General features: G+C 40.2%; 1 protein-coding gene across 2 annotated transcripts in view; it reads right to left on the bottom strand.

Moving 5' to 3' along the window:
- Nucleotides 1-1,640: 1,640 nt before the first annotated feature.
- The window catches only part of WNT7B (Wnt family member 7B), a gene marked incomplete at both ends in the record, with an annotated part of 95,946 nt that continues 83,909 nt past the window's right edge, over nt 1,641-13,677 (bottom strand). For both annotated transcript variants that reach the window (XM_084261809.1, XM_084261808.1), the window contains 2 exons: nt 1,641-2,120; nt 13,132-13,403. In XM_084261809.1, the coding sequence (XP_084117935.1) occupies nt 1,641-2,120; nt 13,132-13,403 (752 nt within the window). The remainder of the gene's footprint in view (nt 2,121-13,131; nt 13,404-13,677) is intronic.

The raw sequence follows: 13,677 nt of genomic DNA, 5'->3' as shown, positions 1-13,677 counted from the left end.
ATGCCAGGTGGAGAGGGCTCATGGCTGTGTGGCCCGTCAATATCAATAAAAAAATTAAAAACAACTAGAAATGCAGATATGCAGGTATTAGGTAATTTTCAATCCATGTTTTCAGAAAATCAGGTAGGCATCCTTGCTGCAAGCAAACATCTTTGTGATTAAACGTGCTGTGTTGTAAGTGGGCATATCTGACTCTTGAGGTTAAAACCATTAGATTTTACAGTAGTAAAATAGCTGAGGATTTTTTTTTTAAATCTCTCATAGGGAAAGAGGGTATGAATTATAACTGAGTGCTGGTGTAAAAAGGCAGCTTCTTTCTTAATGTTCATGTATATACCAGGGGGTATGTTACTGCCAACCTTAGAAAAACGATGACACAGACTAACCCAAATTTTAGTTTTCTTATGCTTGTGAAACCACCACAGCTCACAGATTGCAGCATCCTAGAGCTCAGCTACTGTATTTTTATTAACTTCTCAGTTCATACTGAGTGCACGTTATTTAAAACCATTGGTAATATTAAATCTCAATCATTAAAGGCAAAATGCAATGCTTGGAAGATCCTGCCAGTGCATTCAACAGTAAAGCAAAACCTTTGATATTTACCGAAGCATATCTTTGTGTACTAAAACTCTCTAACAAGGAGCTGAGAGCAGGTGCTCCACGCCTTGAGCCTGAGTCTTACAAGAGTCATTCTTATTCAGGAGGCAAGCAAGAAAAGTCTTTATCAAGCATTTGTAACCACAGTTTCGAGTGATCTTTTTGCTCAGTTCTGGTAATTATTTAAGACCTACAGTAATTGAACTCTCTAATAGTGGAGTGACAACAGATCAGTAGCATTGAAGAACTTAGGGAGAACCAAATACAAAAATCATAAAGTCAGAGTTCCAATATTTTACATTTAGTACAGAATTAAGACATAGCTACCCGTTAGTGCTTAGAATTTTTTGATACTATTAAAAACATAAATAACTTCTTTTAATGTTCATTCAAAGAGTTCCAGTGTCACTGGCAGCGGATGTAATTTTATGAACTTTATTTTTTCCAAACTGGTAGTGGAGTATTTCCACCATGGAATTTTGTCTCCCTACCAGTTGTTCTCTCTCTACCTGCTTTCTTAGAAATTTAGGTTTTTGCAGCGAGACTGCTGTGTTCTAGTCAGTGAAGATTCCATTTCCTCAAAAAAAAAAGAAAAAGTCTTTATTTGCAAAGGGCTTGGTGTTTTTCTGGTTGTAAAAAAGGAGAAAGCGTCTTTTAAATTTCATGGGAGCTGCAATGCAATCAGCTTCTCTGATATGTATAACTTAAAACACTTACTAGGAGAATCTACAACACCCAGATTGTAGTTAAAAAAAAACACCCAAAAGCGAGAGAAAGTATCACGTGGTTGTCAACATCACCTTAATCCTGTTGCCCTTGTTTCCAAAGCAGTTACAACAGCCAGCCAGCCAAAATGCACCATCCTTAGAAGTATAAGTAGTGGGGAGGGATTGGTTGTTGTGGTGTTGGTTGGTGGGTTGTTTGGTTGGGTTTTTTTTTCCCAAAGAAGATTAGATGTGCAAAATGATGCTGTCGTCGTTTGTTGTACTCCACTTTCTTCACTCATGGTGATTTGTTCTGTTCATTTGCATATGATGCCGTTATTTGCAGGTGAACACCTCTGTCCGCTCGCTACACGTGTTGCACTTCACAAAGCAGCACCAGTGGAATTTGCAATTACACTGCCACACCTTGGTGTACTGGTGTGTGTTGTACCCTCTTCCACAGCACATCATGTCACACCCATCCGCGTTGGGAGAGGTGCGGTTGCAGAGTCGTCCCTGGGTACCGACGCTCCCTGTGGAAGCATCTTCCTCACAGTAGTTGGGTGACTTTTCGATATATACTAAATCCGTTTCCATGGGTTTCTGGTAACTCTTAATCTGCTTGATCTTCAGGAAGGTTGGCTGTCTTAGTCTACTGGCTCGTACCACCTCCACTTGCACTGCAGCATTGTATTTCTCTTTCAAAATATATCCAATCTCTCTGAATTTGGGAAGTGTGGTCCAGCAGGTCTTAGTCGTACAGGAACCTGAAACTCCATGACACTTGCACTCCAATTTCATTCTCTCTTCAAGAACCTATGTGTACAAATATTTGCATATCATTACTATAGGAAAACGGTATTGCAAGTTTGCCTACATCTCAACTCTGTTTAGTTCATCTGAATATGCATTTCTGCTGGTTGAAATTTTTCAAGTGCATGCTTATAAGTCTTCTCACTTCCCAGCAGAATGCTAGTAACAAATTCTATTTTACATGGCACCTGGTCAAAAATACAGTGTCTTGTCATTTTATTAGAAAACGTTTGCATTCTGTTTCCAAATATTGGAGAATATTTACATTTCAGAAGACAAGTCTTTAGAGCCAAAGTAATTCATGGGACATAAAAAAAATTCAAACCATTTATATTTTGAAAACAGAAAAAGTAAATTAGGTGTTGTAAGAGTTAGAATAGTTAATCTTAATTGCTCTAGGTAATGCTCAAAGAATGCCTAAAAAGTTTTGACTAGCTTTAATATCACAGAATATATATACTCTGAGACTGAATAGGCATTCATGTTCACTGCATAATTAAAACTTATTTCTATACCAGTAGGGCTAACATTAACATACTTATTAACTATCCTACCCACTGAGGACATCATCCCCTTTAAAAGAAGCACTGTTTGCAGTATCTATCCCAACTACCAAACAAATGCTCAACCACAAATACATTTTTTGCACCAGGGCAATGACGGCACTACCTAAGAGGAAATATAATCCACTTAAGACTTCTGCTCAGCTGTGAGCCAAAAAGAAGTGTGAACGTTTATTACTGCTAGGAGAGGTTAACCTGATGGAGGTTAATCCTGTATCAGATGGTCCCTATAAAGTACCCAAATGCTAGCAGATGCTCAGACTCACACTCTGCTCCCAGCCTCCCCCCCCTCCGCTGCAGCGAAACTATGCCATGGCTGGCAAATCCCTCCTTCCCCAGGAAGGGGCTTATGCCTGGGGAAGGCAAGCAGATGCCCTCCCGCTCCTTGTGTGTGGCAGAGGGGAAACCGGCCTCGTGGAAGCGCCTCTCTGTTTTTCTGCCCTCGCGCTACCACTTAAGGCTGACCACAATTACTCCCACAGTCATCATTAGCTTATGAAAATCAAGGCCCAAGAACAAAGCAAACTGATCTTTCTCCTTTGCAACGGGATGCTAACAAAGAAATATGAGCTACCGAGCTTGTCTTAAAGCATTACTGATGCTGCAGACCATCTCCTGTAGTGGTTTCACTGCAGATCCCAGAACACGACTGAAATGGGCAAAGGATAAAAGGGCCGAAATCTGAGTACAATGGCATAATGAAGTAGAAGGGAAGTAAAAAATGCTTACTGCTTAAGAAACTGTCCTTAAAATAAAAGCTGTACAGATCTGATTATCCCTGCAAATAGAGGGCACCCTCCTGAGTTGTTCGAGTTTCACTTAAATTGTATGTTTTGTTTTTTCCCAAATTTCTGGGGTTTCAATATTAAAGAGAATATTTGGGTTTGATTCTCCCTTGCCAACATACAGTAGCAAGTACAAGACAGCTGAGCATCCTATTCAAAAATACCTTAAACCTTCTGGGACCACAGGCTTTCCCCAGGTCGAGGTCAAACCAGCCTATCAGAGGCAGAAAAGGTGATTTTCCAAAAGGTTTACTGGGTTAGGGGAAGAAGCTACTATAGCTGCAACTACTCTAAAAATAAAATCAGCGAGGCTGTGATGAATTGCTGACTGGAATGGCCACTGACAAACTGTGTCACCTTCCTGTTTTCCCTACAGAAAAAACAGAAGCCAGAAAACTTGCCGCCGCCTTCTGCAGCAGCTGCATTTTAGTAGCAATGAGTAGAGGGATGCCATATTAAATACTCCAGGGTCTCAAGGATTCCCCCAGCTCTACTTCATGCCTCTGCAGGAGGAAACGATTTTTCAAAGACCCCCAAACAAGATTCCAATCCTGTTTCACAAATCTGGGTTAAAATAATCCATTGGTATTTAGATGTGCATGTAGATATGTGTAAAAGTCCTTAAAAGTTTTCACTGATAGTTATGAAATACCTTTTTAAAAAAAGAAAAATAACCCACAAAAAAAGCCTGTTTCTACAGTCTGCAGGTCAACAAGCAATTGCATCCACAAGCACTGTAGCAAAATCCATACTATAAGGTAGATGAAAGCAACTTTCTCTACGCCTTCATCAAAGAGCACAACAGGATCTAGGGACTTCCAGGAAACCATTGCCAATGGGATGGATCTGACACACCTGATTTGTGCTCATCTTCTCCCTAAGCAGTCAATCTTGGTGAGGTGCAGATTTGTGTTTTAGTACACATTTTGTCATATCCTGCATGTGTTTGAGAGGACTGTTTTTTGGTTGAAAAGGCCAAGTCATTATCTTGCTCAGAGATGGGAGAGTGTTTATGTGTGTGTATGTATTTGCCTCTGTGTGTGTATTTGGTTGAGGTGCTGCCATTTACATACAGCACTACCTGGCACCTTCTGTAGGACAACCTCAAAAAACTTTATTCAAAGTCTTGATTTTTTTTTTTCTGTTGTCTTTCTGAAGGTCTAATTTTGTAAGTAGTTTTGTTGTTCAGAAATCTGACTCCACTGTTGGTTTTTTTCAAAGGTTCCCACTGTTTATGGTGGTGGAAGAACTTGCAAATGCTGGCCTGCAGGCTCAAAAAAGAAGAAGTTTCATGAAGTATTAATTCATGGTTCTGAAGACAATCTCACAGGGTTTTTTTTTTATTTTTTGGAGGCTTCTCTCATGAATGTGGAATGCTTGGGGTTACAACACTGAGAGCAGGCCCAATCATCAGGTAGTTAAATTCCTGAATGCTATAATTTGTGTGCCCACAGTCAGCTGTGGGTACAAAATTGTGTGCAAAAACTTGGAGGTCAGGGAATACAAGGCCCAAACTAAGCAGATTCTAAGCAAGATTATTTTTTTTGTAGCACACTCCAGCTTTCCCAGATGTATGTCTCTCTGTGTGGTAACTCAAGTGGCTTCCCACTTGCCAGCAAGGTGCCACCGGACCTGGCAAAGTTGGCAGGATTTGACCTTGTTCATCACTCAATGCTGTGAATGAAGAGCGACTGTTTTGCTTCCTAAATGTCCCTCTAGCTCAGTTTTCCTCAGCAAAATTCCCATCAAAGCTTTGACCCTGAGCCTTAAAGGTACTTATTTACTCAAATCTAATACACTACACCAAGCTGGGTCCCTGATTAAAGATTGAAAATCATTAGCTCGTACAACCCACTTTCTCAGCAGTTTCATTTGTCATATGTCAATGCCTTGTATCTAATCTTTTTTACAGCAAGATCTACCTCCCAGAGCAAATTCCCATCATTGGCCTCAGACTAATCGTAGGAACATTCCTTAGGTCCCTTTTCCACATATAGGCCCACTCCCACCCCAGTATGGTCTTGCCAAGTAAAATTTTCTAACTACTACTACTTTGTTAAATGAATTGTGAAATATAATGTTAAAGCTTTCTTATCCCACATATTTTTATACCTATATAAATCATACACTGAAAATGCAATTTGAGGGTTGTCCAGTGCCAGTTAAGTAGAAAAAGACTTGCAAAAACCAAAATAAAACAAAATGATTCACATGAAAAGAAATTAATCTTTTCAAGTTCTATATCTAGAACCAACTGCATAACATCAGATACAGTTTCTGTGCATATTAAAAATCCTATCTGGATAAAATATGTAAAAACAATAGTAACATTTTGTGTGTGTGTTTGTTTTGGCTTCCTTTTCTGGTTTGTGTTTTCCTTAGTGGAAATGCACATTTTTGGACCAGATGTTGAATGTAACAAAATCCATATTACTTTTTGACTGCAGTATCAAAAAGAAATAGAAGACTTTAGGAGTTTCCTTCCATCAAATATGCAAGTGATCAACTTTTGTTTGGGGTAATACCAGTACCAAAAGTGGTGGATTCTAGTCCTAACGTGTCACCACCCCTTTGATAACTTGAGCGGCTGCAGCCACAAGAACTGATGGTTTGCCAATGACATATGGGCACTACCTGACCTAAGTCACAGTACTGCCTGGGATCCACCACTGCTGTCAAAATGCTGATCCCATGGACCTATCTGGGAAACACAGTTGGGCTTGTTTGGGTTTGGCTTTTTCACTTGGATAGCCAAGGCTGTAACTAACGTTATTAGGACGTAATGCCGTTCCTCTAATACAAATGTCCTGATGATTATTAGCAGATCATAGAGCCTAAAATTGAGCAGTTTGTGTTATGTCTTCTTGGGTTGTGCCCAGCTCCGTGAAGAGAAGACATGGATTCATCCAGAGAGGAATGTGTGAGCTTCGGCTGCATATTTTTCTCTCTGCTCCTCTATGAGATTGCTCCATCCAGCAGCAAAACAGTATTTATACTCTGTGGAATAGCAGATGAGGAACTGAATTACTGTGTTTACTTCCTCTTGTCACATCATTGTTTTTCTTATTGTTTAGTTTGATGGGAGCAGGGAGCCTCAGCATCAGGTAGTATTCAGCCACACACAGTGTGAGATGGCTTTTCCCTGGCACTGGACAGAGCTCAGCAGGACCAGGTTCCTGATATACCAAGAGGCATAAGTTCACCTCCTCCTACCCTTCACCTGCTTCCCTAGGTAAGGCATCCACTCCCATAGTATCCCCACTGAGTGCATTATAACAACTGGAAAAGGCACACTGGTCTCTCTACATGCCAGGAAAATAATCCTGAGATTCTGAGACCTGCTACCCATCAGATGAAAGTCCCTACTATTAACACGTGGTTGGGCTTCAGAGCCGCTTAAGCATCTATGCTTCTTCCCTGATTTCCAGAAGAAAGGAAAACAGCTTATAAATTTGAACAATAAACTGCTGAAATTGGTTAAAACTTCACAAAATTTATTTTTTACAGTGAAATGTTGAAAAAAGAAAAAAAAATATTACTGGCTTTCTTTATATAATCCCCAAACAAAGTGCCATTTCAGCAGTTTGCTCTCTTTTCTATGGAAGTTGCTGTCAAGCTTGAAGTTCAAATTTTGAATATCATCTTAAAGGGATGAAAACATTCCATTACCTTTTTTATTCTGTCAAACAATATAGAGATGTCAGTTTTGGTGGGGGTGTGGTGGTATTTTACTAGATGGGTGATATCTGTCCTGTGTACATTGCATGGTATGCATGGGCATGCACATTTCTAGAATAAACCCATTTAGCAAGTCCTAAAATATTTGGCTATTCCCCCCCTCTAATTTTAAAGCAAAATGTTCAAAAAGTAGGATAGTACCAGATGTAGCTTCTGGCAGTCAGTGTTAAGGGTGTGTTTCTGGAAGAAAAAAATAGGCTAGTAAATCCAGCCCAACTGGAAGCAGGAGAACTATCCTCATGAGATTTTGAGCCAAAGCTTGCATATTCGGGACATATGGATAAGCATTAGTTATCCATCCAACCCACCCAAGCTGCAGCACCAAACTTTTTTGAAATTGGATTTATATCTGTCTGCAAATCAATTTAAAGGGGAAAGCGAAAAGTATGCCATCGAGCACAACTATCAAAAGCTTTTCTTTCAGGAGTGTTCTCACAAGGGGTGTGCAGTGAATATTTTGTCTCTTTCAGAGAAAGAAACTTTCAGCAAATGATGGACTCAGGGCTGTAAAACCTGGGAAGTCACATTCTTCAAATTGCTGAACTGACTCAGGAAACAAAGTCACATTTTGAAAAAATATTTTAGGCTTATAGGAGAATAAAATTAGTTGGCTTTTCACTTTTGAAAGTGGGATTCAGCCTCCACTGCGACTTTGGAGCATTTAATCCAGAGTCTTTTTCTGGGGATTGCTTCTAATCTTTATGTCCTGTTAGGTGGCAGTGAGGGCAGTTTACACCATATTAGGACATGCTGCGCTTCTTGCAGAAGTGAGCTTAATAATTTAAATATTTTACACGAAGTGAGTTAACACTTTCTTACATATTTTATGCACAGGCAACACTTAAATACATATAAATATGCATAACTATGTCCACATACACCCTTTAGATATATTTGTGTGTGTGTGTTGATGTATAATGTGAATGGAGACCAACCAATCACCTCATTAGCTGTTCTACTGCCAAAGCATGTCAGCAAAAAATCCTTCCCAGTACCACAGTCCTGTGGCGCCAGGAACTGTGAGAATGAGCCATGGCTTAGATGGAAATGTTGTCCCAAGTAATTGAATAATCTCTTCTGAAGTCTGATTTTTTTTCAATTTTTTTTGTCCCCATGGTCTTATTGTTTTAAATGTAAAATAAGATGTTGTCATCTTTCAGGCAGTCCAAAAAACAACAAGAAAAACCCATCAACATTACAAAGGAATAAGTATTGGGATGGTACCAGGCTGAGTTGCTGGCAGTCAGTGTGCTGGGTGTGTTTCTGGAAGGGAAATAAAAAGGCCAGTTTTTTCTCCACATAGCCACAGTCACTGTCTATCGTAAGAGCCTAATTGATTGATAAACTGTTGGAAATATTTTTCTTCTTTTTGGTAAAGTTTGTGATCTCCTACCAATTTGTCAGCTTGTTCTTTTAGCTGCCCCCCTCAAAACCAAACAAACAGAAAAACCCATTTTTATAATTGAGATTCCCCATGAGAGGCGGTCATTGTTTTGAAGCTTTCAACAAAAAGTTAAGATTAATGGCAAACATTCCCAGATGTTACTCTTTCTAAGTTCATTTACCCCAGAATAAAGATACTTGTTTCTAAAAATACATGGTACAAATCTGTCTCATAAAACAGCTTCAAAGCTTACTTGGTTTTGTTGGTATTTAATTTTTCATTATTCTATCAAAGTTTTGCCCACAGATCACTCTGTAATCATTCAGATTTACAGCAAACCATTCTTTCACTCACATCTAAATTAAACTTACACTAGTGTTCCTTTGGGGGATTGTTTTTATTTACCACACTTGTACTTTCCATCCTGAATTGCAGTGGCCACTTAAAACATGATGGTGACGTTAGCTACTTTGCTTTCTTACGCAGCAGGGTGCTGTTGTGCCACAAAGCATAAATCTTCCATCTGTAGCATCTCATGTCACCAGGAAATTGGTAAGTATTTATTTCTTCTGATTGGCACCAATGACAAGTTTATTATTTTGTCACTGGTGCTATCCATTACAAATTTACTAGAAACTTTACAAATATGCCATTAGTTGAAATAAATCTTGGAAATGCAATGCAGGGCAATTAGAGACTATTCTTTCTAGACATCAGAAATTCTCCCAAATCCTAAATATCATCTGTTTTCAAGGAGGTTCTTTATCCATACTTTGTGTGGAGCATCTCAGCCCCAGACTCAGATTAAAGAACCCATAGAACTATTTTTCCCCATATGTTTGCAAAGTTTGTGCAACTACTTACACAGTATGCTGTTTTTCCCTCTAAGAGAAATTCCTCATGACTCTATTTTTAACAACAGTGAAGTACCAGCTGGCTTTTGAGAACACCCCTGTGAGACCATAACATCATAGTCACTGCTAGAGCCACAAATGCCTCTGGCTTCCAAGTGCACCTGGGACAAGTGCTGGAAGAGATTGAGGATGAGCAAAATTCCTGCCTCAGGACATGAGAAGTTCCATGCAATGGTATAAAAGAGCATCCAAATAATTGCTCTGGGGGCAAAACTACTGGTCAGAGTCCTGGATAATGATCACAGCAATGGGCACCTGGTAGAGGTCTAATGAGGTCATCAGGGACCTTCCACCGACTCCAGGGCGAGTCGGAAATATTTGGATCTTTGCATCCTTTTTTCCTCATGTTTCTTTCTTAGGAGGCTCTGGGATTTAAAGAGAAGACTAAAATGAAGATAGTAGATTTAGTAGATCCACTGGCTAAATGTTGCTCAAAAAAAGCCAATTCAGTGTGAATTAAACCAGGACTGAATAAGAGCGGTGACCTCTTATTCATAGCTCTTACAGATTCTTGGGGGGGAGGGTGGTATGTTAAGTAATGAAAGTTCTATGAAGATCTTAGGAAATGGACCAATGTTCATGTAATCAAGTTGTTGGATTTTTTTTCCTGTACCAATTTTGATAGGATTGAACTGTAACTAATAAACATCTGAATCTCTGGCAGAGTATCTGTAGAAAGCTACAAAAGTATATTTTTCCTTTACTGTCTTGGCATTCCCATCCTGAGGTTGAAAAGATTATTTGAGAACTTCTGAAGTAACCCAGAGGCAAAAAAAAATCGGAGCAGCCTGTGGTTGCCTTTGTACCTTTTATTCCTATTAAGTACAATATAAAAATACCCTTACTTTGCTCCTTAATAATAGTACTCGTTAACCAGAAGCTTGGCTCCACACTGTTTCCAAATCTTTAGGACAAGTCACATTTAGAGCAGCAGGTGCTGGCAGAGTCCTACTGGGAAAGGTACAAGCTTTTTCCAGTTGCGTTGTGAGAGTTTGGAAGGGGAAAGGAGGAAGATGGAGGGTCAGCGTTGTGCTTCAGCAAGTGCCCAGACATAAAGGCAGTATTTCTGACTTGAGTGTGACTAAGGACCATGTGGAATATGTCTGAATGACATCCACATGTAAGCAAATTTTCCTGGTTTCAGATTTTTTTGTCAGGCTCACAATCCAATCCAGAGTTTACCCAGGACCCCCAAAACTGCCAAATTTCAGGTGGATGTAGGTCAGATTTCAAATTTGCCTGGATTCTCAGAAGGAACTTGTGATTTCACACCAAAATTGCACGAAACTCTGTGGCTGCTTTCATAAAGGTCCGACCCAAAAAAATCCTAGTTTCCAGAGTTTTGTTCTAAGCTGAAGTTTCTGTCAGTATCAAATTCAGAATGTCTAATTCATGCAAATAGCAGATGAGCTCAGATTAGCCCAAATCACTGAGTATTATATACTGTACAACTTTGCATATTCATTTCATGGGAATGTATGTCATAACACCAACATTATTTCTAAACATATCTCCCCAAACCATCTTTTATATGAGTGCATTCCTCAGGATTTGATGGATTCTACTTAAAAACAAAAAGCTGCACAAAATCCTTTCAGGCATCCTCAGCTTTCAAAAGTGATACGATGCATTAATGATTATAATGAAAATATATGGGTACAAATAACTGCTGAAAACTGCCAACAACAAAAAAGAGTGGGCATTCCAAAATGCTATTAATGAAAAAGTTAAATTGGGGGGAAAAAACCCCTATGTTGACAGTATTTACAAGCCTTTTTGCTCCTACCTCAAAAACACAAAAGTGAGTGGTATTTGGTTTTGCCAGAACCTTTGCAGAAAAGTAAGTTTTTAGAAATACCAAAAGAAATGCATTTGCTTGAATGCTCCTAACAGAAATACCTGTAAAAACACACACTTCTTTGGTTTGCTTATGAAATTCTGATGACGAGTAAAAATTTAATTTGCTTAATAAGAATCAGCACTGCAGTCTAGTGGTTACTGCATTACATTTAGAACTGGGGGACCTCAGATCAGTGCCTGCCCCAGATGCTGAGCCACCCTCTGTCCTTAGGCAAGAGACTTCACTCACTATTTTCCATCTATGCATTTGCTTTTGCTCCTTTCTTTCACATCTAGACTGTGGCATGTCCAAAGCAGGACATGCGTTAGCATCTCCATGGGAGTGGCACAGCGCCCACCACAGTGTTGCAGGTCCAAGCAGGGATCACAGAGCATCTAGCAGTAATAAATGCTCCCTTGCAAGTTTAACGTGTGGCTCCTATCTTCTTTTGCATCCAAACACAGTTCATGATGCCAAGGTGAAATTCCCAGGCCAAGAGGAATGATCAATCCTGCAGCTGGTCTTTCAAGCTGCAACACAGCAGTGTGAGGTGTTCTCACCTCCCAAAAGAGCAAAGTTTTTGGGGAAAAAAAGTTTGTGCCCCTCTTAAGGATGCTTTTCTGTCTGTCTCTTCAGTCAGCTACCTGGAGACTTCAGTATCAAGCATCAATTGAGTATCAAGCCTCAATCAAGCACTGAGCCTATCTCTACACTTGAGATTATGCCCCATAGCTGATTTCCCTCACGACTTTGAATTTATATAACACTTCCATCCCAATGGATACCTGCCCATACACACCACCTGCAGTTTTTGTGCACAACCAACTGCAATTCCCAGGAGGGGTTTTTTTTGCAAGGACTTGGTGTTAATAAGCATTCTCCAAAGTACAGGTAGTAAGATAATCATATTGCTTCTGTCACCACCATTTCAACTACCTGTGCTTGGTGTAGGACTGAAAGCACACACTGTTTTAGGGGAGAAAATTTCAGTCACACTTTGGGGACTATGTGCAGAGGGGTGGGATACTGGAGCCTCCTACAACACGAGAGAGTAGAAGCAACCTGGTTAGTAAGACTTTGTACAGTAAAACCCCCCAGGTATATACTATGCAGAAGGATTATTTAGACTTTTTAAAGGGCAAGCTTTGAGAACTATGAGGTTTGTTATTCAATGAACAGAAATCAGCATAGCTCCATCATGTTTATTGTTTCCACTCCAAGCAACTGAGTCATGGTTGTAGACATAAAACCATTTCTTCTTCCAAAGTGACACTTATGCAGCTGTTTGCAGCCTGCCAGCGCAAAATGAACAATTGTGTTTTTGCTATGAAGTTTGTATTTCATTAGAGCTGTGGTCAAATAAGTCTTTTGGTTTTGGATGGACTAAATAGCTTCTAGTGCTGTGGGAGTTCTGCAGTGCTGATGCTCAGTCCTGTCCCATCACAAGCCCTGACATCTCTTTGTTAGATTTTTTGCAAAGGAGATGAAAAGCAAAGATTTATTGTTATGCCAAACAGTTCCAGCAAAGTCTTCTCTGTTACCAGTGGGACTGGGAAGAAGACTTAGGAAGCAGAAACCTTTAGGGGAGCATTTATAATACATGGCCAGCTCTGAATAAAAGGAAACAGCAACAAAACTTAAACATTAAAAGCCATCAGGTAACTTGATGTGGGTGTGGGATAACAGCAGAGATAGGGTAAGTTCTCAGGGAATGCCTCCTGTCATCAAGCCAGCCTCCCCCCCAGCCTCCAGCATATACATTTCCCCATCCCTCATCCTTTCTGGAATACCTTTCTTCCAGCCTCATTGTTGTGCAAGTTCATCAGCCTCCGTGCATTCTTTTTGATTTCTCGGGCATCAACAAACCTCCGGGAGAACTCAATGCCGTATCTGATATCCGCAGAGCAGCCTCCCCACTTCCAGCCCTCCTCCTGGTTGTAGTAGCCCTGTTTCTCTCGGTCACAGCCACAATTGCTGAGGTTGCCCTGGCTGCAGGCAGCTGTGACAGCGTGTGCAACCCCGGCAGCAGTAATGGCATAGGTGAACGCAGCTTCCCTGCTTCCTGTGGAGAGAAGCCAAAAGCTGATGGGTTGGCAGAAAGGCAGCACTTACTAAAGAAAGCACACACATTATCTACAGCAACTGTGTCAGGCAAGAATGCAAGGAGGGCATTACTTCTGGTGGGTAATTCTTATTCTTACAGAATTACATACATATTTAAAATGCTTGGCTCAACTGGGGCATATTAGCTGAGCACCAGCCGTATGACAGTCCCACCTAACCCCCTTCACCAGAGGGGAATTTGACAATTAGTCTGAAGAGTGGCAAAGAGAGGC

This window comes from Gallinula chloropus, assembly GCF_964237585.1.
Source record: "Gallinula chloropus genome assembly, chromosome: 1".
NCBI classification, from domain to species: Eukaryota; Metazoa; Chordata; class Aves; order Gruiformes; family Rallidae; genus Gallinula; species Gallinula chloropus.
The sequence above is the reverse complement of the archived record's forward strand: the minus strand, read 5'-3'. Positions and strand labels throughout refer to the sequence as shown.